Source organism: Spermophilus citellus (assembly GCF_964194105.1).
Source record: "Spermophilus citellus genome assembly, chromosome: 4".
Lineage (NCBI taxonomy): Eukaryota > Metazoa > Chordata > Mammalia > Rodentia > Sciuridae > Spermophilus > Spermophilus citellus.
In genome coordinates, this window is record NC_138185.1 from 24,696,264 (window position 1) to 24,721,990 (window position 25,727).

Sequence of the window (25,727 nt, forward strand, 5' to 3'; positions counted from 1 at the left end):
TCTTTCTTTTTTTTTTGGGGGGGAAGTACCAGGATTGAACTCAGGGGCACTCGACAACTGAGCCATATACCCTACCCTATTTTGTATTTTATTTAGAGAGTTGCTTAGAGCCTTGCTGTTTCTGAGTGAGGCTGGCTTTGAACCTGTGATCCTCCTGTCTCAGCTTCCTGAACTGCTGGGATTACAGGTTTGTGCCACCATGCCCAGCTTATTTTTACTTATTTATTTTTTATTTTTTTATTTTTTTTGGTGTGTGTGGTACAAAGAATTGAACCCAGGGGCACTCTACCACTGAGTTACATTCCCAACAGTTCTATTTTTTACTTTGAGATAGGATTTTGCTAAGTTGCTGAGGTTGGCTCCAAACTTGGGATCCTCTTGCCTCAGCTTCCCAAATCACTGTGATTACAGGTGTGTACCGTTGCACTGGGCTTCATCTTTACCTTGAAACAGGGTCTCACTAAGTTGCCCAGGCTGGCTTTGAATTTGGGATCTTCTTGCCTCAGCATCCCAAGTAGCTGGGATTACAAGCATGCACCCTGCAGGCAGTTTAGGTGGGGGTTAAATGACAATGTATATAAATCAGCCCACTCATGTGCTGTTATGTAACAAATACTGAATAAATGACATCAATACATGGCCTCAGGGGATTTCCAGTGGTAAAGAGCTATTGTTGGACACTTTGGTTTGTGTCTGCTGATTTGTGGATAAGTTTATTGTGGACAACTGTATATGTGCCTGTTTTCTTATGTTTTCTCTTTATTTCCTTGATAGTATTTTACATGGAGGGTTCTACCCAAGGGTGCAGAGAATCTATACAACAGTGTGGCCTTACCTATTTATTGTCCAACATGTTCCAGCTGGGAGTGAAAGATGGAGACAAGGGACAGAGATGGAGGAGGCCAGTTGTAGTGTGTGATATGATGAGATTTTTTTTCTGATAAAAATCAGGCCTTATTTCATATTCAGCAGCTGAATTCAGTAGAGCAGTTCCATGCCCAGCCATTGGCATGGCTCAGTTTGAATCCCTGATCTGTCCTGCTCATAAATGTGTGACCTCGGCTAATAAGACCGTTTTTTTTTTTTTTTTTTTTTTTTAAAGAGAGAGAGTGGGGGGGGGAGAGAGAGAGAGAGAGAGAGAGAGAATTTTTTTTTAATATTTATTTTTTAGTTCTCGGCGGACACAACATCTTCGTTGGTATGTGGTGCTGAGGCTCGAACCTGGGCCGCACGCATGCCAGGCGAGCGCGCTACCGCTTGAGCCACATCCCCAGCCCCTTTTCTTTTTTTTGTTGTTGTTAATTTTTTTCTTCTTCTTGGTTGTTGATAGACCTTTATTTTATTTATTTATATTCGAGGCTGAGAACTGAACCCAGTGCCTTACACATGCCAGGCAAGTGTGCTATGGCTAAGCCACAGCCTCAGCCTGGCCAATTAGATCTTGCAATCCAAGTTTTTTCTTCTAGCCACCCCCTCCATTCCTAGGGATTGGATGTAGGTAGTTCCACCACTGAGCTACTCCCTAGCCCTTTTAATTAATACTGGGGATTGAACCCAGGAGTGCTCTACTACTGAACTACACCACCAGTCCTTTTATTTTTTATTTTGAGGAAGGGTCTCACTAAGTTGCTTAGTGCCTCGCTTTTGCTGAGGCTGGCTTTGAATTGGAGATCCTCCTGCTTCAGCCTCCAGAGCTGCTGGGATTACAGGAGTGTACACTGTGTCCAGCCCTTTTTATTTATTTATTTATTTATTTATTTATTTATTAAGAGAGGGGGGGGAGAGAGAGAGAGAGAGAGAGAGAGAGAGAGAGAGAGAGAGAGAGAGAGAGAATTTATTTATTTTAGTTTTTTTCGGCGGACACATCTCTGTTTGTATGTGGTGCAGAGGATCGAACCCGGGCTGCACGCATGCCAGGCGAGCGCGCTACCGCTTGAGCCACATCCCCAGCCCCCTTTTTATTTTTTGAGACAGGGTCTCGCTTAATTGCTGAGGATCTCCTTAAACTGCTGAGGCTGAAATTTGTAATCCTGCCTCATTCTCCTGAGCTGCTGGGATTGCAGGCAGGGGCAACGGAGACCAGCAAATGGCTGTATAATGTGGGTTTCCAGTAGAGATTTCATGAGGTGACTATAAAGATGAGATAATACATGAAAAAAACTCAGTGCTGCAGTTGGCCATAGTAAGTATATAATGAAAATGATTTTATCAGTGGTATAGACATTGACAGTTTAGGACGCCTTTTCATTTTGATTCAATCCCTACACAAGTCCTGTAGGATAGAGATAATTAGGATTCCCATTCCATAGATGAGATCAGGACGCAGAGAAGTGAAGTTCAGGGACTAAGGTCAACTTGGAGTTGACTGAGTTTCTGGGCAAGCATTCAACATTAGGTCTCCAGACGTCTAAATCTAGAGCATCCAACCCTGCAAACCTCTCACAAATCGGAAGTTCTGGATTCTCTTGCTAGACCTCCCAATATGGGCTTTTGAGCTTTTCTGTACTCAACTGTGAACCGAGCAGGGTGTTAATTTATTTTTTTAGGTGTAGATGGACATAACACAATGCCTTCATTTTTATGTGGTGCTGAGGATCAAACCCGGGTCCCGCCCGCGCTAGGTGAGCTCTCTATCACTGAGCCACAATCCTAGCCCCGGCTGTTAATTTCTTAAACTCCCCTCCAGTTTTGTTATTTTCGGGGGGTACTGGATATTGTACCCATAGGTGCTTTATCTCCTGTGCTTTTTTTTTTAAAGAGAGTGAGAGAGGAGAGAGAGAGAGAGAGAGAGAGAGAGAGAGAGAGAGAGAGAGAGAGAGAATTTTTAATATTTACTTTTTAGTTCTCAGCGGACACAACATCTTTGTATGTGGTGCTGAGGATCGAACCCGGGCCGCACGCATGCCAGGTGAGCGCGCTACCGCTTGAGCCACATCCCCAGCCCCTCCTGTGCTTTTTAAAAAATTTAATTTTTTTTCCTTTTGAGACAGGGTCTTGCTAAGTTACTGAGGGTCTCTCTAAACTGCTGACGTTAGCCTCGAACTTGCAATCCTCCTGCTTTAGCCTCCAGGATTACAGGCATGCGCACCACTCCTGGCTCCTCTCCAGTCTGTAAGAGTTCAATCCCTCTTCAAACTCTAAATGGAGTCTGCGACTATCTCCTTCCATGGGCAGGGCCTGCTACCTTTCGAAGTTGCACCTCACACTAAGTCAGGCAAATAGACCGAAGCACAGACACCAGAATGGGAAACCAACTTCTGAAAACTCCCCGACTAGCAAACCTGACGGCGAAGTCCCTGGAGCTCAGCGCTCCGCCACACGTTGCTCTACCCAGACGCCCAACCCCTCGCACCAGGACCCAGGGTTTGTCTTTTTAGTTCTCGGCGGACACAACATCTTTGTTGGTATGTGGTGCTGAGGATCGAACCCGGGCCGCACGCATACCAGGCGAGCGCGCTACCGCTTGAGCCCCAGCCCCAGCCCCAGCCCACGGTTTGGGTCTTTTGACGGCGTTTCCCAGGACCGAGCCTCCATCCCGGGATCCCTGGGTCCCGCCCCTGACATGAAGCCCTGCCCCCCGAGACCCCACCCAGCACCCACCCCTCATCGGCCTCCTTGTCTTACTTTGTGGCCTCGCCCCGATGCCTCTAGTCCCACCCTCCAAGCGGTCCTGCCCCACGCCCTTAGGCTGCCGGGCCTCGTCCCAGCCTTTCGCTCCGGCAGGGGGACCCGCCCCGCCCCGCCCCGCCCCCGGGTATTAGCCACACCCCGAGCCAGTGACGCCCCCCGAAGCTCCGCCTCCAGCAGCCCGGGGTAGGGTGGCGGCTGGCCCAGCCGGGCCCCCGCTGCCCTCTGCCCTGGGCCCTCGGTCGGAGGCGGCCGGGCGCGGCGGGACCGGGCGAGCGCGGAGGCCGGGGGGCTCGGAGGCGAAGATGGCGTCAGGCAGGCGTGCCCCGCGCACCGGGCTGCTGGAGCTGCGCGCCGGGGCGGGCTCGGGGGCCGGCGGCGAGCGGTGGCAGCGGGTGCTGCTCAGTCTGACCGAGGACGCCCTGACCGTGAGCCCCGCCGACGGCGAGCCCGGCCCCGAGCCCGGCGTTCCACGGGAGCCGGAGCCCGCGCAGCTCAACGGCGCCACCGAGCCGGGCGCAGCGCCCCCGCAGCTGCCCGAAGCGCTGCTGCTCCAGCGGCGCCGCGTGACGGTGCGCAAGGCCGACGCTGGCGGGCTGGGCATCAGCATCAAAGGTGGGCGCGGGGCACTGAGGGCACCGGGTCGCGGTGTCTGTGGGGCCGCCGAGGGCGCAGGGGTCGCGGGGGCTGGCAGTGCACGGATAACGTGGAGTTGGAGGCCTTCTGTCTGGGGCTAAGGGGAGTTGAAGGAGAGAGAGGGAACCCAGGGCACTCAGAGCACCAAGGTCGGAGGGGGTCTCAGGGTGCCACGCCAGGCACAGTTGTGGATGAGATCGCGGGTGCGCCAAGGACACATGGGTAGGAGCCATAGGAGTCAGAAAGGAGCAAGCTAGGGTGGGCATCAAGGACAAGAGGGGCCCCAGAAAAGCAGGCAGGGGAGAAAGAGGGTTGAGGCCTGGGGGCAAGTCCCAGAGGGAGAACCAAGGTGGGGCAAGGTGAGGAGTCTGGGAAGCTCAAGTAGAAGATGTAGATGCAGGCAGGCCCCAGGAAGGTTCTGTACCTGGGCAGGGAGCTGTGACAACTGGATTTGAGACTCCTGACCTGGCCATCTCTGCTTTACCCAGGATGGAGAGGGGGGACCCAGAGTTGCCATTCCTCCTGGAGAGCTCTCAGCCCCTAAGACTGACAGCCTTCTTTAGGGTCAACCAGAATGAGTTGGAGTCCAGGGTTGCAGTGTGAACTTGGACAAGTAACTTCCCATCTCTGAAACTTAGTTCCCTCAGTTGTATAATGAAGGTGATGATAGAGTTGTGATGTTCCTATGAGAATGGGGCCAGCACATATTAAGTGCTTGGTTTATTATTGCTGTTAGACGAGAGGAACATGGAGGCCAGGAGGGACTTCCAAAAGCAGCTAACCACGGTGCTTAAAATCCCTTCATATCCCCAGTAGCTGGGTTCACCATTCTTGTCCATCTCCCAGTCAGAATCCCAGCTCCAGTCTCAGCAGGCTGCCTTGGGAAAGGGTGTCAGTCCTTTTGTCACCTTGATTGTGCACTGTCCCCTCCCAGGCTGCCTGCTTGGTGTTGGCTGTGTTCACTGGTGCTGCCAAACCCTTTGGCCTGGGTGAGGGGGCGGGAATGATAGTGAATGCTACTACTATGTCCTGAGTGCTATGAAAGTACACTTGGCTCATTATCTACTTCATCTTGGCAACAAGTGATGAACGGTAGTGGACATAATCCCAATGTTGCAGGAGAAGCAACTGAGACTCAGAAAAGGAAAATGATTTTCAGAGGATCCCACTGTCTGTGATTGGCAGAGCTGGGATTTGAACCTTAATTATCAGACTATGATTGCCCTAGAGAGCATATAGGAGTTGGTTCTTCCCAATGGAAGGACACATCCCCAGGCAGCTAACCCACAGGGTCTAATGGGGGAAGTGGGGGAAATCAAAGAGTGGACACCCATCTAACCCCCAAACTCTAGCATGGGATAGGGCAACAGACCCAGTGTACACTCAGAGTGTCAGAGCTGGAAAGTGTACACTCAGAGTGTCAGAGCTGGAAAGAAACTTATATAAAGTTCCATTTTGCAGATGGGCAAATTGACTCTCAGGGGAGCAGGATCTTTCCATGGGCACACAAAGTTACTCCCCAGCTCTGCATTTACAGATGGATGTGAGGATACTTTTAGGAGGCTTTTAGGGGAAATACCAGCTCGATCCAATTCCTTGTGGATGGAGATGGGGCTCTTGTCACCCTGGTGATCTACACTCTGGGGTCCAGCTGAATTCAAGGCAGCCATGAATATCATAACTTCAAACTAAACCGAAGTCCCTAGTTTTATCTCCTTTTGTATCTCCCTTCACCCCTGGCTTCCTTCCTTTTCTTATGTCGTGCATGCTAGGCAAGTGTTCTACCACTGAGCTACATCCTTGCCCACATTCTTAGTTTTAGGTAGGGGAGGGCAGATATAAATAGAAATCCCTTCTGCTCATAGATCTCAAGCTTTTTTTTTTTTTTTTTTTTTTTGTCAATCATGATCTGGCCTTGAGCTAACTATTGGGCCTGTGTGGGGATCAGGAGAGGTGTTCCACTTCTAGCTCTGCCACCAATTTGTGTAACCTTGGAACAATGACCTTCTGCTCTTAGTGATTAGTTCCTGATCTTTAGGATAGGCCAGGAGTATGAAATTTCAGGGCCTGACTTGCAGTCTACCATAGGGTTAAGAGTGTGGTTCTGGAGCCAGGAGACTTGGTGGCTTTGCCACTTATTAGCTAGGTGACCTTGGTCAAGGGGTTTGTTTCCACACTGCCTGTTGATGGGGTGTTGTGAAGATGTGGAGGGACAACAGGGAAAGCATTTAGTACATTATAGACTTGACATGTGTAACTAGGCTGATCTGTGATCTGATATCTGTTATTACTTTTTTTTTGGGGGGGAGGTAGTCCTGGGATTGAACCCAGGACCTCAAGCATGCTTGGTAAGTGCTCTACCACTGAGCCACATACTAGCCCTTTTGTATTCTCCAATTTGAGATGGAGTTTCACTGTTGCCCAGGCTGGCTTTGAACTTGTGATCCTCCTGCCTCAATCTCCCCAGTAGCTAGAATTATAGGCATGCACCATAGGCCTGGCTGTTCTTACTATTTATTATTTAAAAAGCCATTTAGGAGTTTAGCAATAGGAGCTGGGGTTGTAGCTCAGTGGTAGACTACTTGCCTAGCATGTGTGAGGCACTGAGTTCAATTCTCAGCATCACATATAAATAAATAAAAAATAAAAAGGTCCATCAACAACTTAGAAAATACTAAAAAAAAAAAAAAGAGTTTAAGTGGGGGGCTGGGGATGTGGCTCAAGTGGTAGCACGCTCGCCTGGCATGCGTGCGGCCCGGTTGGATCCTCAGCACCACATACAAACAAAGATGTTGTGTCCGCCAAAAACTAAAAAAAAAAATATTAAAAAATTCTCTCTCTCTCTCCCTCTGTCTCTCTCTCACTCTCTCTTTAAAAAAAAAAAAAAACGAGTTTAAGTAGGGCTGGATTTATGGCTCAGTGGTTAATATACTTGCCTGGCATGTGTGAGGCCCTGGTTTTGATCCTCAGCACCATATATAAATAAATAGATAAATAAATAGAAAATCCATTGACAATTAAAAAATAAAAGAGTTTAGCAATAAAGCAATTCAGTAAAATGTATTAGAGTTGTTTGCATCAGAGGTGAAATTCAGATAGGCTCTGAAATCCCTAGTATCTTAGGCCTTGGTTTCTGGTCTGAAGCTTGGATTGCAAAACTTTATGATTGCTGAGGAGGTATTTGGGGCCATAGCAATCACTGTCTTCTATCTTAATTCCAGATCAGAGGGTTTCAGCGAGTTTCCACATTGTAGGAAAATTGATTAAAATCCAAAATATTTAACTCAAGAAAGAACTATTGAAGTTACTCCAACAGTGGTGAACATGCAAACATTTTACCAAAAGATCCAGCACCGAGGGAGCCCTTCAGAAGTAATCTTACCTTCCCAGTGACTAGGAGGCTCAGGCAGGAGCATCGCCATGTTTAAAGCCAGCCTCAGCAACTTAGCAAGTCCCTAAGTGATACCCTTCTCTAAATAATATATAAAAAAGGGCTAGGGATGTGGCTCAGTGGTTAAGCACCCTTGGGTTAAATCCCCGGTACCAAAAAAATACATAAATAAATAAATAAAAAATAAAAGAAGAAGAAGTAATTTTACCTTGGTGTGACTCCTAATTATTGGAGTGTCTGCCTCACTCTCTTCCTCCTCTGTGCCTGTGCAGGAGGCCGGGAGAACAAGATGCCCATTCTCATTTCCAAGATCTTTAAGGGACTGGCAGCGGACCAGACGGAGGCCCTCTTTGTGGGGGATGCTATCCTGTCGGTGAATGGTGAAGACTTGTCCTCTGCCACCCATGATGAGGCCGTGCAGGCCCTCAAGAAGACCGGCAAGGAGGTGGTGCTGGAGGGTGAGCGCTGGGGTCTAGAGTCCGGAGGGCTGGGCAGGGGTGTTGAATTCCTTCCCCTCTCCCCCAGGCCTGAAGCGGCCTCAGCCTGGCCTAGAGGGATGGGAGGTAGCAGAAAACGGAGACCGAACCTGGGAACCTGCCTGGAGCCAGCGTGGGCTGGTGGAGCACAGAGCTAAGCAGACCTGTTTGCAGTTCCTTTGGCCCACTTGTTAGCATTGTGACCTTGGATGAGTCACTTCTTTTCCTTGAACCTTAGTTTCCTCGTCTATAAAATGGGGTTTATAGCTCTTGCCTTCCTGGGTTGTTGTACAAGACGAAAGATACAAGGTGGGATGCACAACCCAGTGAGGGAGAGGAGTGAGGACCGGAGAAGGGACAGTTGAGATTCCTTCCCAGAGGGCCTGGGGAGCTTTGAACTCTTGGTTCTTCTAGCACACAGGGGCCCTAAAATCCTGAGATCCATTCTCCTCTCGGGGAGAACTTGGCCATTAGGTAACAAGACCTCAAATCCCTCCTCCAAGGGTAGAGATGAGTTTGGTGGCAGGAACTGTGGTGGGGTAGCATTCTCCACTGTCCCTGTGTGGTCTTGGATGAGACTCTTGCCTTCTCTGGGCCTCAGTTTCCCCACTGGTATGGCGGGCCTCCTGCGTGGCTGCCCCGTGTCTGTCTTTGTCATCTCTGTCAGGAGCTTTCTGCTTTGCTCAGCCCTTTCCTCTGAGTCTACTCTGCCAGCTCCGGAAGCCCATGGGGGCCTGAGGAATGTGTCTTGGCTCGTTGCCCAGAATAGGCACAGGGAGGTGGCAGGGGCTGATGGAGAGGCCAGGGCCAGCAGAGCTGCTCGGCTGAGTCCCAGGTCCAGACCCCGCTAGGTTGCCTTGGTTTCCCCTCCAAGAGGCCACCGAAGCAAACAGGCTGTGGGCCTCTGGTGATCTTGGCACACTCATGACCTTAATTCCCACTTGATTTTGTTTTATTTTTATATTTTGGGAATATCTATAAATGCTGCTGTTGCATTTTCTTTTCATACTTAAAAAGGGCTGACTTGAGAGCGTTGGACCCTAAAATCTTCAGTGTTATCAATCACATTATGTATCTGAACCCAGGGCCTCGTGGGTGCTGGGGTGTGCTGCTCCCAAGCCACACACCTAGCCTCTACCTCTCACCTTTTAATAGCTAAGTCAAATACAGGGTCATACATAAGTGATATGAATGTAAGAGGCTTTCCCCCAGATGCCTTATTACTTTGATAATTATAGCCAGCAGTGCAGTTTAAAACAATTGACATTCATTGAAATGTCAAATTTTAGTTGACTTGAAAGCTTTTTTTAGTTTCTGCTATTTGAAAATTTAGTCTACAGATGGTAAAATTTCTACGGTAGCTATGTTTCTTTTCTTTCTTTCTTTTTATTTTTTATTATTTTTTTTACTGAGGTATTGGGGATTGAACTCAGGGACTAGCACATGCTAGGTAAGCCCTCTACCACTGAGCTACAGCCAAAACCCTTTTTATTTTTATGTTGAGACAGGATCTCACAAAGTTGCCCAGGTTGGTCTTGAGTTTTTGATCCTCCTGCTTCAGCTTCCCTAGTAGCTGTGACGCTGGTGTGTCTCCATGCCTGGCCTGTAGCCACATGTCGATTCCACACTGAGATCCCTTCACCCTTCTTATCTTTAAGTTGAGAACATCTATGTCAGGGTACTTAGCATGTACATCATTTTGAGAAGGAAGTATCTCTGAATGTTTGACACTTGAATCATCTCTTGATTTTAGGAGCTGATATCCAGACTTTCCCTGTAACACAAGTACTCCATTTCTTCCCACTAAGTCAAGAAACATTCATCGATAGGTACTTCCTGCCTGGTATATAGAGCATTGGGGTCAGAAGTACAGCCAGACCCAGGCTTTTGGGGAAGACAAAACATAAACACTGGTTCCTCCCTGCAAACTGAAAATCAGTTCTTAAAATATTGTCTACACTGTGATGAATCAGAAGACACATCCAACAGTTTTCATTTAGAGTGTTAGCTCCCCTGGTAGCTTACCGAGAGTCCCATATTTGGGAGGATTGGGAGGTCTTGTCTGGGCTCAGCAGAAACGATCTGGAGTTGATTAGCAATGTCTACCCCAAATGCAGTAAGGAAGAGAAGTACCAGTGTACCATTGCAGCTCTCAGTCTCTAACTTATATGTTCTGAGATTTTTTCAAAGAGAAGATAATTTCTTGGTAGATTTTTCTGTAGACCTAGAGAAGAGGAAGGAGATTATGGCCTTTTTTTTTTTTTTTTTTTTTTTAGTTGTTGATAGACCTTTATTTTATTTATGTATTTATATGTGGTGCTGAGAATCGAACCCAGTGCCTCACACATGCCAGGCGCTACCTCTGAGCCCCAGCCCCAGCTCCGAGATTATGGTCTTATTGTTGTTTTTTTCCCAGCTTTTTCTTAGTTGAATTCTTTTTTTTTTTTTTTTGAGGGGAGGTTACTAGGGATTGAACTCAGGCACTTGACCACTGAGCCACATTCCCAGCCCTATTTTGTATTTTATTTAGAGACAGGGTCTCACTGAGTTGCTTAGCACATTGCTTTTGCTGAGGCTGGCTTTGAACCCGTGATTCTCCTGTCTCAGCCGCCCTAGCCACTAGGATTACAGGCATGGGCCACTGGCCTGGCTGAATTCTCTTTTGACCTGGTTTCCTGGCCCAGCAGATAGAAGTAATTCCACCTAAGGCAGTACTAAGAGCTGGTAGGTGGGGTGTGTGGGGTGAGGAACTGGGCCCAAGAATCTCTGAATTGGGCTGGGCATGGTGGTGCACACCTGTAATCCCAGCAGGTCCAGAGGCTGAGGCCAGAGAATTGCAAGTTCAAAGCCAGCCTCAGTCACTTGGTGAGGTCCTGAGCAACTTGGCAAGACCCTGTCTCAAAATAAAATATAAAAAAGGGTTGTGGATATGGCTCAGTGGTTAAACACTCCTGGGTTCAATCCCTGGTACAAAAATAAATAAATAAATAAATAAAATAAAATGAAGAATCTCTGAATTGCAGGAGCAATGTGGGAAACCTGGAGCACAAGGACAGGAAGGTGTTGGCTTGTGCCTGGTCCTCGAGACTTCAGGGAGTTTGTGGAGAAGGTCGGGGTTCGGCAGTTGCCTTATCTGGAACAGGGTTCCTGGGAGCCCCTCTGGGCCGAGGTTCCCTCTGGAGCACATCACATCCACATGGTTCAGAATTTCTTCACTTCCGACCTGTTTCTGAGGCCACTTCCAAGGAGCCATGGAAGAATGGCCTGTCCTTTGGATGTGAACTTGGCAAGGCAGCTTGGGCAAATTTCTTGGGGCCTGGGGCTTGGTAGGTACAGAATCCCTGGAGAATGTCCTGGAAGAACAGGTCTCGCTAGCAAACTCCAGGTGCTAGCCAGAGCCCTCATTCCTTAAGTTGGGGGTTCAGCCGTGCTTCAGCAGCCCAGCTGCTGGGACCTTTCCTCTGCTAGGTCAGAGATGTGCACAAATGTTCAGAGCCTGTTCTCAGCTGCAGGGATGTGTTTGTGACAGAGTCTGGGTGCAAGCTGGCAGCCAGCATGACTCTGCCTGCTGCTGAGAGAGGCCCATTGTGTGTGTAGAGCGCCTGCCAGGCCTAGCTGGGCTCTTGGAGACCAGGCCTGGGGGAAGAGGGAGGGATGTCTATGAGGAAAATGCGCTTCCCTCTTCCCTCCTCCAGTGTGGCTGGACACACTGACAGTAACCACAGTGAGCCTGTCGTGCATTAAAAGATAATACTAACAGCTAATTTAGTGCTTTGTACAAACTAGAAGTACATCCTACACAGAAATTGGGCTTTTAAAATACATGAGCATGTAGTAGCCTTTGAATACATGTGCATGATAAAAGTCTGTAGAGTGGGGCGTGTTGGTGCACACCTGTAATCCCAGTGATTTAGGAGGCTGAGGCAGGAGGAACACAAGTTCAAAGCCAGCCTCAGCAACTTAGCCAGGCCCTAAGCAATTCAGTGAGACCCTGTCTCTAAATAAAATATTAAAAAGAGCTGGGGATGTGGCTCAGTGGTTAAACACCCCTGGGTTCAATGCCTGGTACAATAAATAAATAAATAAACAAACAAACAAATAAAACAGTCTGTAGAGTAATAGGAATTGCTTTCATCCCCATTTGACAGATAAGATTGCAGGAGCAATGTGGGAAACCTGCAGCACAGGGACAGGAGGATGTTGGCTTGTGCCTGGTCCTCAAGACTTCAGGGAGTCTGGGGAGAAGGTCGGGGTTCAGCAGTTGCCCTAATCTGGAACAGAGTTCCTGGGAGCCTCTCTGGAGGGGACCTAGGTTCTTTCTTTTGTACTAAGGATTGAATGCAGGGGTGCTCTAACTCTGAGCCACATCCCCAGTCCTATTTTTTATTTTATTTAGAGGCAGGTCTGAGTTGCTTAGCTAAGTTGCCGAGGCTGGCTTTGAACTTGAGATCCTCCTGTCTCAGCTTTCCGAGCTGTGGGGATTACAGGCATGTGCCACCATGTTTGCTGAAAACCACTTATTCTGAACAAAGCTTGAAAACGTCATCTGGGCCAGATGTGGGGGCACATGGCTTTAATCCCAGTACTCCGGAGGCTGAGCAGGAGGACTGCAAGTTCCAGGCCAGCCAGGACAACCTAGTGAGACCCTGTCTCAAAATAAAACATTAAAATGGCTGGGGATGTAGGTCAGTGGTAGAGCACTTCGTGTTCAATCCCTGGTCCCCGCTCCCCACACACAAAAGAGTAAGTATGCTAAGAGTAAGGCGCAAAGCAATTCAGTGAGACCCTGTCTCTAAATAAAATACAAAATAGGGCTGGGGATGTGGCTCAGTGGTTGAGTGACTCCGAGTTCATTCCCCAGTATACCCGCCCCCCCCAAAAAAAAAAAAAAAAAGAAGAAGAAGAAGAAGAGGCTCAAAGCTCACACGAGGCTTGACTTACTCCCGAGCTCTTCTCTGTTATGAGTCTTTAAACTCTGAGGCCAGTGCCCTGCCTGTCCTTTCTCTGGGAGATGGACATTGCCAGGTGTCCTGCCCATGGTTTGGCTCCATGCCTTACTGCTGTCAAAAGTGAGACGCAGCTAATTTGGGGTCGCCCTGTTTAGCTGAGCCAAGTATGCTGGGCCCCTGAGGCGTCTGAGGGAGCCCTGCCCCGGTAGGCATGAATGGAGCCCCCACCCAGGTCTCTGGTGGCTGCAAAGACCTGTTGTTCTGACCATTGTTCTCAAGGAAACATTTATTTGGCTGCACACACACATAACTTTGGACCATGTGATTTGCCACAGTCAAAACTTGGCCTAATCCATCCTTGGCCTGATCCCCAGATCTCAATTAAAATGCCGGTGGGCCTCTGGAGGTAGGTTCTGACCCGTGAGCTGTGTGACCCTGGCTGTTATAGTGGTGGAGAAAATCACAATGATAATAATCAGGAGAAGAGTGTCTACTATTTATTGAGCACCTACAATGTGCTGGACATTGTGCTAAGTGTCTTTCATGTAATATTTCATTGAATCCTCAATGCCACCCCCACATTATTTATCCCATTAAACAGATGAGAACCCAGGTGGTGACTTGTCCCAGGTTACACAGTGGCAGAGAGAGAATTTCAGCTGGATCTCTCAGAAGCCAAACTCCGTGGTCTTAACTATTTATACTGTGCTGAAAGTCATGTCACCCCTCTGAGGCTGGGTTTATCCATCCATTAAACAAGGATATCAATTCATTTCATTGAATTGGTAAAATTAGGTGAAGATGTGTTTGAGAAAGATGAACTTGGTATTTGGTATGTAGTAAGCACTCAATTAGTGCTCCTTTCTCCCTTTGCTAATATCCTAGAACTCTGAATCTTGGCTTCCTGAGTTGATATGGGTCCTTTTTTTTAATATTTATTTTTTAGGTGTAGAGGGACACAACACAATGCCTTTATTTTTATGTGGTGCTGAGGATCGAACCCGGGTCCAGCCTATGCTAGGCGAGCGCTCTACCCCTGAGCCACAATCCCAGCCCATGGGTCCTTTTTTTTAATATTTATTTTTTAGTTGTAGTGGGACACAATATCTTTATTTTTATGTGGTGCTGAGGATCGAACCCAGGGCCTCGCACATTCTAGGCGAGCGCTCTACTGCTAAGCCACAACCCCAGCCCCGAAATGGGTCCTTTTCAAATTTTCTTTTGTACCAGGGATTGAACCCAGGGATGCTGAACTACTGAGCCACATCCCCATCCCTTTTTATTTTGAGACAGGGTCTCACTAAGTGCTCGGGCCTTGCTAAATTGCTGAGGCTGTCCTTGAACTTGCAATCTTCCTGTGTCAGCCTCCTGGTTTCACTGGGATTATAGACATGTGCCACGGAAAGTCATATCACTCCTCTGTATGTATGTTTTTATCAATTAATAAGTCAAGGATATGAGACTCTTTCTTATTCCTTTTAATGGTTTCATAATATTCTGTTACTGGGATTCATTAATTCATCTAGCAAGTATTTACTGAACCCTTCTTTGGGCCAGGACTTGTTGTAGGTATCAGGGATGTATGGTTTCTGACAGTCAGGAAGCTTATCTTTTTTTTTTTTTTCTTTTTTTTGGTAACAGCAATTGAACCCAGGGCTACCCCTGAGCTCCATTCCCAGTCCTTTTTATTTAATTTTTTAATTTTGAAACAAGATCTTGCTAAGTCGCTTAGGGGCTAACTAAATTGCTGAGGCTGGCCTTGAATTTATGATCCTCTTGCCTTAGGCCCCTGAGTTTCTGGGATTAAGGCATCTGCCCTCCTGCCTTGGTGTTAGCTGTAGAATCTTGATAGGTGGTGTCCTCTGCCTCCCTGCCCATACTAAAGGGTGTGTTAAGGTGAGATTTTATTTTTCAGGGTGTGGCAGTCTGGGCTTTGCTGGTCAGCCCTGATGCCAGGTCCGCCAGTGTCCAGGAACTATTTTTAGTCCAGCCTTGCTAGGCCAGTAAATCCTTAAAGATCATTCCTCTGAGCCTGTTGGAATCTCAAGTTTTCTCCGCCATCCTGGGCAGGTGGTGGATAGCTGATCATGAATCTTCACAGTGCCTTGCTTAGAGAGCTGATGTATCAGGACCTGTTATACAGGCAAAGGAACTGAGGCTCAGAGAGCAAATCCCAGGACCTGTATTCCTATCCTCTCTTTATGCCATCACATCCTGTGACTGTCTCTTCATATTGTCATGCTAAACATGGCAGTAGAAGTAATAATCACACTACTGTCAACTGAAGAACCATCCTGTGCCAGGCGGGAAAAGTGCTTTATAGGTATTGGGTCTTTCAATACCTTATGAGGTACATATAATTTTACTCCCATCTTAAAAATGAGGAAATGTGGGTTCATGGAGGTTAAGTCACCTGTCCAAGATCATAGAACAAGGATGTGAAACCAAGGCTGCCTTCCTCCAGAGCCACATTCTTTTTCATGTTCCTGCCCCAGGCTGAGAAGCCCTAGGACTTTTAATGTCCATTCATTTAGCAAATTTCTTCCCTTCCCTGTACTTGCCATTGAACCCAGGGCCTTGCCCGTGCTAGGCAAGCCCTCTACTACTTAGCTACGTCCACCCCCATCTCCGTTATCTAAGAAATGTCTTCTCCATTGATTACCTGGTGTACATATAGAAGCTTGGCCAGCAAGAGATCAGGTTCCTGTGCTCATGGGTTCGAGAGAGAGGCCCTGGACTAGTAAATAAATGGATTGATCATGGAATTTCAAGCAGAAGTAAATAAGTGACCACCCACTGAACAGACCAGGAACAGCTTGAGCTTGGCAGAGAGGTTTTTCTGCAGCCAAGACTTGAAGCCAGGACATTCAGTCACCAACATTCACTGAGCCCTGGGATAAGTTCTGGGGATGCTGTGTTGAGCCAAAGCAGATGTGTCTGCTTCTCTCAGCATCACCTGTGACCCCATACCCCTCAATTATACTGGGCCGGGTGAATGGTCCTGCCCTGTTTCTGTTCTTTGCGTTTTAGTGGAATCTCTTTCCTGGTTTTTGGGGCCAGAGCCAGGTCCTGGCTTTTCTCCTTGGGGAAGCTGGATGTCCCTGGGTATTGGGGCCTCTGTGTCTGCCCCAGGTTCTCTTAAGGAGGAAGGAAGGAAGTGCCCATGAGAGCTTTACCAGGCTCCTGGGCCAAGGGCTTGGCTGGGAGAGCGGGGACACTGGGTGGGCCTGCTCTTGTGCCCTTAGCTCCTGAGGCTGAAGCCTGTGGGCAGCCCCGCCCTGACCCGTCAAATGACTCAGTGGGGAGGAAGCTTCAGAGTGGGGCTATTTATGGCCACATGCTGGGGCCCCCAGGATCCCACCCCCACTCGGGGTGAGGCCACTTGGTTTGTGAAATCCAAGCCTCGTTTCTGGCACCAGCAGTCTGGTGTGCTGTCCATTTATAGCATGTTCCTGCAGGAAAGGAGAGGAGGGCCCAGTCTGGTATGACCGGGTGAGCAGGGACTTCAGCGGTTTCTCTGGCTTCAAAATTGACAAATGTTCATTTGCTGAGCACGTAGCATATGAGATCCATGCTGAATTCTAGGGAGATAGAAATGAATCACACGAGGTCCCTGCCCTCACAGTGCTCCTGCCTGGTGGGGGACACGAACCCCACATAATCAATCGGAGGGGAGTGTGGTTTTGGGAACTGCAGAGGGGTGGGATGGAGCCAGACCGAGCACCTGGGAGGGCTTCCTAGGTGAGCTGGGCTTGGGCATCCTGAGCTGTGACATCTTCCTTCTGTTCAGTGAACCTATCCCAGTGGGGACTGCATTTTCAAAGGTGCGGGAGTTTGGAAACGGATAGCTTCTGAGAGCTGAGAGTAGATGGTCTGATTGGATTAGAGAGTGGGATTAGGGATGTGGGAGATGGTAAAACCGGGAGGTAGGCCGGGCAAGTCCTGGAGGGCATTGAAGTTGGGTAAAGGTGCAGGGGAGAAGCGTGGACTTTTATTGGAGATATATTATATATAATTAGTTGTATATGGACATAATACCTTTATTTTACTTGTTTATTTTTTATGTGGTGCTGAGGATGGAACCCAGGCCCCATACTTGATAGGCAAGTGCACTGCCACTGAGCTCCAGCCCCGGCTCCGCCCCAGGAGTGTGGACTTTTTGCAAGGAGGTACAACAGTTGCACCACTGGGGACTGTAGTATTCAGGATGGTTAGTTTTTTTTTTGTTTGTTTGTTTGTTTGGTGGCACTGGGAATGGAACCCAGATCTTTTTCTCATAGGCTAGTTAAGTACTTTACCACTGAGCTCCAGCCCCAACCCAGAACACTTTTTGGATTTTTTTTTTTTGGTACTGGGGATTGAACCTAGGGGCACTTTACCACTGAGTTAAGTCCCCAGCAGCCCCCTGCCTTTCTTTGGACACAGGGTCTCAGAAAGTTACTTAAGGGCCTTGCTAAGTTGCTGAAGCAACTTAGTTGTAATCCTCTTGCCTCAGCCTCCTGAGTCCCTGGGATTACAGGCATGTGCCACTGTGCCTGGCCTAGGATGCTTTTGAGTGCAAATAATAGGAGCCCAATTCAAGGATTTTTCCCCCCTCTTTTTAAAAATTTTAATTGAGTGTGTACATATATATGGGGTACAGTGTGATATTTCAATAATAGTCAAATCGAGATAATTAGCATATCCATGACCTCAAACATATTTCTTTGTGTCGGGAATGTTCAAAGTCCTCTCTTCTGTCTACGTTGAAATATATAATAAATTATTGATGACTATAGTCATACTCTTATGCTATAGGACATTTGATTTATTCCTATCCAACTACGATTTTGTATCTGTTAATTAACTTCTCTCTATCGCCCTCCAATAAATGTAAGCACTGAATAAAATATGTCATCTTCTAGAACATCTTGAAGCAGCATGGATCAGGGTAGATTAATTTGGGGTCTTAGGGTCTTTGAAGACCAAGGTCTGTCCATCTTTCTGCTTCATCATCCTCCAGGTGTGCACCCCAACCTTTAGGTGAAAATGTTGGTTACCATTTCTCTAGGACCAAGTTCTCTCCCAAGCAACTTGGCAAGGCTAGAAGAGAGAAAAGGAAGAGAGTGTTTTCCCTCACATCTTATCGGCCAGAATTATATCCTCTGCCCCTTTCCAACCCAGTCGCAAGCAAAAAGTTTAGAATGAGCCCGATTAACTTTGACCAATCAAGACTCTCTCTATAGGTTGGGGGAAGCTGAGCTTCCAGGGCTCAGGATTCTGTTAGCATGGAGAAAGCAGGGAGATGGCTTTTGGCTGTCAGGTGAGCTGTGAGGTGTTCCCCCCGCCATGGCCCTTTGAGACATAATCTAATAGTTCCCAGGTAAGTCACTGCTTCAGTGATGAGTCTTTTTTTTTTTTTTTTTTTCAATACCAGGGTTTGAACCCAGGGGTGCTTAACCATTGGGCCATATCTCCAGACCTTTTTATCTCTTATTTTGAGACAGGATCTCCCTAAGTTGCTTACTGCCTCACAAAGTTGCTGAGGTTGGCTTTGAACTTGCAATCCACCTGCCTCAGTGTCCCGAGTGGCTGGGATTACAGACTTGTGCCACTGTTCCCAGCTGACGTGAGTCATTTTTAGTTCTGGTTCCCAAACTTCAGACTAGGCTTAATTCTTAAAATAAAACATAAGCAAACAAACAAACAAACAAACAAATCAACCCTGCACTTGCTTTCAGCATAACTTCTCATCCTCCTTGCTGGGGTTTGTAAGTCTGAACCTTAGTGGTGGTGTCTCCTATGACAGAAATAGCTTCTCATCGGGTTGTTCCAGGGAACTGGGCCAAGAACTGCCTCCTAACCCTGTCCTGGACTGTCCACTCATAGGCAGGACATGCTGGGCTTAATTGTGAGACTTTGATAGCTAACTAGCAGATGGCCATGGCCCTGGGTGTGGTTGAGGGGAGAGGGAGGCTGACAGGTATCAGGCACTCCCCAGTAGATCAGCAGAGGGCATGGCGTGGCTGAGGAAGACCGACCAGGCTTGAACAAGTCTTCTAGCATCTTTTAAAAAATTTTTAAAAATATTTTTTTTAGTTGTAAAAGGACACAATATCTTTATTTTGTTTATTTATTTTTATGTGGTGTTGAGGATCGAACACCACAAACTAGTACCTCACATGTGCTGGGCAAGTGCTCTACCACTGAGCCCCAGCCCTCTTTTAACCATCTTGGTCTATATACTGTCTTCTAGTAGCTCATTTTAGACGTAAGGAGACTGTCTTCATCAGAATTGAGAAGAGCCCAAATTCCCCAGGGAAGTGTAGTAGACACTTTGAACTATTTCCTCCTCTTCCTCACTAATAGAAACCTTATTTCATAGTCCAAGCAGAACTATAGCTTATGATCATTCCCTTCTGTTGACTGGGCCAGCAGGGACACACAGTTCACTTCTGACCAATGAGATATAAGGAAACGTCTGTTGGCTGCTTCATGGAAATTCCTAACTTTTCGATAAGAGGGGATTGTGGGGAGAGAACGCATTGTCTCCTCTATGCCTGCTTTGGGTTTTGTCCCAGAAGGAATGATCAGCTTGAGCTGTGGTCATGAGGAAGAGAACCAGGGAAGGCAAAGAGGCCTGCCCAGAATCCAGGGTCATCAGCCCCTGACTCAATCCTGAGTCTCCTTCCTCAAGATTCCTGTCTTTCTTTTTCCCCTGGTACTAGGGATTGAACTCAGGGATACTTTACCACTGAACTACAGACCAGCACTTTTTTTTTCTTTTTAATTAATATCCTTTTTTTTTTTTTTTGTATTGCTGGGGATTAGAACCCAGGGCCTTGGCCATGTGAGCTATATCCCCAGCCCTAGCCCCAGCACTTTTTTTTTTTTTTTAAAAGAGAGGGAAAGAGAGAGAGAGAGAGAGAGAGAGAGAGAGAGAGAGAGAGAGAGAGAATTTTAATATTTATTTTTTAGTTTTCGGTGGACACAGCATCTTTGTATGTGGTGCTGGGGATCGAACCCGGGTCGCACGCATGCCAGGCGAGCGCGCTACCGCTTGAGCCACATCCCCAGCCCATCCCAGCACTTTTTATTTTTATTTTTATTTTTATGTTTGTTTGTTTTTTGTTCTGGAGATTCAACTCCGAAGCACTCAACCACTGAGCCACATCCTCAGCCCTATTTTATATTTTATTTAGAGACAGGGCCTCACTGAGTTGATTAGCTCCTCACTTTTGCTGAGGCTGGCTTTGAACTCACGATCCTCCTGCCTCAGCCTCCTGAGCCACTGGGATTAGGTATGTGCTACTGCATCTGGCTCTTTCCTTTTTTTTGTTTTGTTTTGTTTACAGTTATTTTATTGAAATGAAAATATACCTGAAGTTTCAACAATTGTCTTGCAGTTTGTAGGTAGAAGGACAAAAATAGGAAAGAAGAGTTAGAATTTATAGCATCAATATCGGCAGTTTCTGACCATATTCTGTAGATCTCTGAGCCCAAGGTCTTTTTCTTTTCTTCCACATTTTTTATTGGTGTCTTATAGTTGTACATAATGATGGGATTTGTTGTGACATATTTGTAGATGCACACACTATAACAATAGAATTTGGCCAATATCACTCCCCAGCATTTCTCCCCTCTTCTTCTTTTTTGTTTTTGGTACTAGGTTTTGAACCCAAGTGTGCTTTACCAGTGAACCACATCCCCAGGATCTTGCTAAGTTACTTAGGGCCTTACTAAATTGCTGAATCTGGCCTTGAACTTGTGATCCTCCTGCCTCAGCCTCCTGAGCTCCTGGGATTACAGGAGTGTGCCCCTGCATCTAGCTCTTTTCCTTTTTAAATGCCATGATAGGAAGCAATGTATTATAGAGAAAGGAAACATTTCCCACCCAAAATATAGAAATCTGTACAGTTTCGTGACAACCAATGTACCTGAATGGTACAAATTTAAACCAGTTCATAATTTACCAAATAAAAGAAGTATATGAAATGCTTCATGAATTTGTATGCCATCCTTGAAAGGGGCCGCACTAATCTCTGTATTATTCCAATTTTAGTATGTGTGCTGCTGAAGCCAGCACTCCTCAAGAGTTGTTAAATTAAATCATAAATATCTTTTTGGTTAAGACCCTATTATCGTGTATTTAATTATTTGCAATTAAACTCATCTAATTGATTTAACAAGAGTGTCCAAAAGGTTTTATTACCAGCCTTAATTGATTTAATTGATTTGTAATGACACTATGATTGATCAGCGATGTCTTCCATGAGCAAAGGATAAAGAGGTGGTGGCACAAATGTCAGGTGTTTGCCATCTGGTCCTAGGGCCAGGCCAATACCTGGCACATAGTAGGTCCTCAAGAAAGCTGGCTTGTCCCTGACACTCTCGACTCCAGCCAAGCTTTTCCCAGATCAGCTGTGTGGTTCTGTTGCCCTTGGCTTCCAGCTGCCTTGGTGGTGAGATCTCCTTTTCTTTTCTACAAGGGTGTGGGACCCTCATCCTTATCACTGGGGCCCCCAATATCAGAACCCCAAGTGGGTTTGCAACCCAACTTTCTGAAGGACAGACATCAGAAACCGGAATGTCAGCAGGTAGTTGGCAGACCTGCCTTCTATCTCTCATCATGTCTGCACCAGTCTCTTTCTACAGACCAGCTTTCTTCTCTTTCTATCCCCAGAGAGCAGATGACAGTCAGGCTCGCAGTGTAGACGTCTCCAGTCTCAATCTGGATTGCCTGGTGTGGCTTTGGTGTTCACCTCTGGCCTTGCTAGCAGGATCCCATGTCAGAACAGGACTTTATGGGTCAGGTGGGCAGAGAAACAGGTCTGGGCAGGTATTCTAGAACTGTTCTGTTCAATGTGGTTGCTATTATCTCTGTGTCATTATTTGAATTTAATTTTTTCCAATTCCCATTTATTTTTGGCTCTTGAAACAGTACCACTTTTTTTTCTTTCTTTTTCCTTGTTCGTGCTAGGGCATTGAACCAGAGGCCCTTTAGCACTGAGCTGCATTCCCAGCCCTTTTTGTATCTTTATTTTGAGACAAGGTCTCACTAAGTTGTCTAGGGTCTTGCCAAGTTACTGAGGGTGACCTTGAACTGTGATTCCCCTGCCTTAGCCTCCCAAATTACTGGGATTACAGATGTGTGCCATGGTGCCCAGTGCATCTTTTTTTTTTTTTTTTTTTTTTGTGTGTGTGTGTGTGTGTGTGGTGCTGGGTATTGAACCCAGGGCCTTGTATATGTGAGGCAAGCACTCTACCAACTGAGCTATAACCCTGGCCCTGCAGCTCATCTTTTTAACATGAAAAGAAGCCTCAAGTTCAACACAAAATAGAAATCTGAAGTGTAGATTAGGATAAAATCAAGGATAGGGAGGATTGAATTTAATTTTAAGATAACAAAGTAAGTAAAAATCTAAAAATCAGTTTTTTATACTAACAAGTACTCATTGGCTACACGTGGGCAGTCACTACTGTATGGTACAAAGTATAGGTTACAGGTTTCCATCCTAATAGAAGGTTCTGTTAGAGAATATTGATCCACAAGGTGACTACTGCATTTACTCAGTGGGAATTGGCCAGACCTTCAAGGGCTTTTGAGCAACCATATGTATATTTTAATTTTTCTATTTTAGTTGTTGATGAGCCTTTATTTTATTTATATTTTGTATGTGGTGCTGAGAATTGAACCCAGTGCCTGACACATGCTAGGCAAGTGCTCTACCACTGAGCCACAACCCCAGCCCTGGGCAACTATACTGATTAGTGTACAAACTATGCTATTATTAGAAAGAAACCCATAAACTTGTGCCATAAATATAATAGAAGGTTGGGCTGTGGATATAGCTCGATAGAGTGCTTGTCTTGTATGCACAGGCCCTGGGTGCAATCCCCCCGCCACACACAAAGAGTATATGTACATATACATACATGTGTGTGTGTGTGTGTGTGTGTGTGTGTGTGTGTGTGAGAGAGAGAGAGAATGAAGGTTTTTGCTTTCTCAGTTGACAGTCCAAGTCTGCCATGGTACCTTGGAAACATCAGCATCTGCTTATTTCTATTTTGTTGATTGGACTTCCTTAAAGTATGGCTTATGTCCTCATGGTCAAGATAGTGCTCCACCAGTCTGGTTTCTAGGCAGTGAAAGGTGAAGTGGGGAAGGAAAGGGCACACCCCTTTTTATAATGGGCAAAACCTGATAGCTACACACATCGTGTCTGTTCTCATCCTATTGGCCAGACTTGGCCACGTGGGCACTTGTAGTTGTAAGGGGACCTGGTAAATGAAATCTTTTTCTTTTTTTAATAATAACTTTATTTTATTTATTTATATGTGGTGCTGAGGATCAAACCCAGGGCCTTGCACGTGCAAGGCGAACGCTCTACCACTGAGCCATAACCCCAGCCCCTAAATGAAGTCTTTAGCTGAGAAGCTATCGCTATGTTGGAGGACAATGAGTGGCTTCTATTATAGGACAGTCTTTTTTTTTTTTTTGCACCAGGAATTGGTACTTAACCACTGAGCCACATCTCCAGCCCTTTTATTTATTTTTATTTTGAGACAGGGCCTCACTGAGTTGCTGAGGCTGGTTTTGAACTTGCAATATTCCTGCCTTAGCCTCTTGAGCTGCTGGGATTACAGGCATATGCTACCACTCCGGACCATATCTTAGGACCATCTTATTCCAACTTTTTTCCCCCCTGCAGTACTGGGGATCAAGTCCAGGGGCAGTCTACTACTGAGCCACATCCCCATCCCTTTTTATTTTTTACTTTGAGAGAGGGTTTTGCTAAATTGCTTAGGGCCTTGCCACATTGCTGAGGCTGGCCTCAAACTTGTGATCCTCTTGCCTTAGACTCCTGAGTTGCTGGATCAACACCTCCTTTTTGCAGAAGCAAAGGATGAAGAGATAGGAGAAAGCAATAGGACAGTGACAGAGCAGTAACATGTCCTGATGCCCACCTTAGGCTCGTCCCCTGTCTTGCTGCAGCTGCTGTCTGTTTTCCTTAAGTAGTCATCCCAAAGGTCCAAATCCAGTCAGGCATGTTGGTGCACGCCTGTAATCTGAGTAACTTGGAGGCTGAGGCAGGAAGTTAATTCACTGATGAGGTTAACATCAGTGAATTAACAAAACCCTGTTTCAAAATAAAAAATAAAGAGTACTGAGGGTGTTGCTCAGTCATAAAGTGCTGGGTCCAGTCTCCAGTACAAAAAAACAAAGAAACAAACCATAGGTCTAAACCTTCCACGTTATGGTGAGAATTTAGTCTCTTGGCCATACCTGCTGCAAAGGAGGCTGGGAAGTGTAGTCTTTCTTACAGGTGGCCAGGTGGCCATAGACCAGGGGGCAGGTAAGTGAATGGATATGAGCAGGCATTCAGTACTTCCTGTCTCACTCACTGCCCTGAGAGAGGCTTTAGCTTATAATAAGGTAGTGATGTTGGGTATAATTAAGCTTTTTTTTTAGTACTGTAGAGTTTTGCACATGCTAGGCAAGTGCTCTACTGCTGAGCTACATCCCCAGCCTCTTTTTTTTTTTTTTTGTATTTTATTTAGAGACAGGGTCCTACTGAGTTGCTTAGGGCCTTGCCATTGCCGAGGAGGCTGGCTTTGAATTTGCAACCTTCCTGCCTCAGCCTCCTGAGTCGCTGGGATTATAGGAGTGCACCACTACACCTGGCTTTTTTTTTTTTAATACCTTTTCTTCCACCCTCTCTCCCTCCCTCCCTCCCTCCCTCCCTTCCTTCCTTCCTTCCTTTCTTCCTTCCTTCCTTCCTTCCTTCCTTCCTTTCATGCTGAGGATTGAACCCAGTGTCTCACACATGCTAGGCAAGTGCTCTGTCACTGAGCCACAACCCCAGTCTCCATCCCCTGCCTTTTTAAATTTTAAATTTTAATTTTTTTTTTACCTGGGCACAGTGGTGCATGCCTGTAATCTCAGCAGCTTGGGAGGCTAAGACATGAGGATCGTGAGTTCAAAGGCAGCCCCCCCAAAAGCGAGACACTAAGCAACTCAGTGAGACTCATCTCTAAATCTCTAAATAAAATACAAAATAGGCCTGGGGATGTGGCTCAGTGGTTTAGTGCCACTGAATTCAATCACTGGTACCTACCCCCCCAATTTTGTGTGTATGTGTGTGTGTGTATGTGTGTATGTGTACTGGGGATTGAACTCAGGTGCACTCGACCACTAAGCGACATCCCCAGTCCTATTTTTTTGTATTTTATTTAGAGACAGGATCTCACTGAGTTGTTAGCGCCTTGCTTTTTGCTAAGGCTGGCTTTGAACTCACGATCCTCCTGTCTCAGTCTCCTGAGATGCTGGGATTACAGGTGTGTGCCACTGCACCTGGCCCCACCAAAATTAAAAAAAAAAAATTATTTTTTTACTGTACTGGAATTTGAACCCAGGGGCACTTTACCACTGAGCCACATCTCCAGCCCTTTTAATTTTTTGTTTTGAGACAGGTCTCACTAAGTTGCTGGTCTGGCCTTGAATTTATGACTCTCTTGCCTCTGCCTTCCAAGTTGCTGAGATTATAAGCATACACCACATTACCTGGCATAAGTTAAACTTTTTTTTTTTTTTGTGACACTGGTGTTTGAAACTAGGGGTGTTCTACCTCCGAGCTATAAGCCCAACTCTTTTTATTTTATTTTGAG

The 25,727-nt window shown here is 46.6% G+C and overlaps 1 protein-coding gene across 2 annotated transcripts in view; it reads left to right on the top strand.

The window, feature by feature from the left end:
* The first annotated feature begins 3,811 nt into the window (after positions 1-3,811).
* The window catches only part of SNTA1 (syntrophin alpha 1), a 30,269-nt gene continuing 8,353 nt past the window's right edge, over positions 3,812-25,727 (top strand). The window contains exons 1-2 of one of the 2 annotated variants that reach the window (XM_081292472.1): positions 3,812-4,242; positions 7,927-8,112. In XM_081292472.1, the coding sequence (XP_081148598.1) occupies positions 3,933-4,242; positions 7,927-8,112 (496 nt within the window). In that variant the 5' untranslated portion in view covers positions 3,812-3,932. The remainder of the gene's footprint in view (positions 4,243-7,926; positions 8,113-25,727) is intronic. The other variant, XM_081292471.1, reaches the window with a different exon arrangement.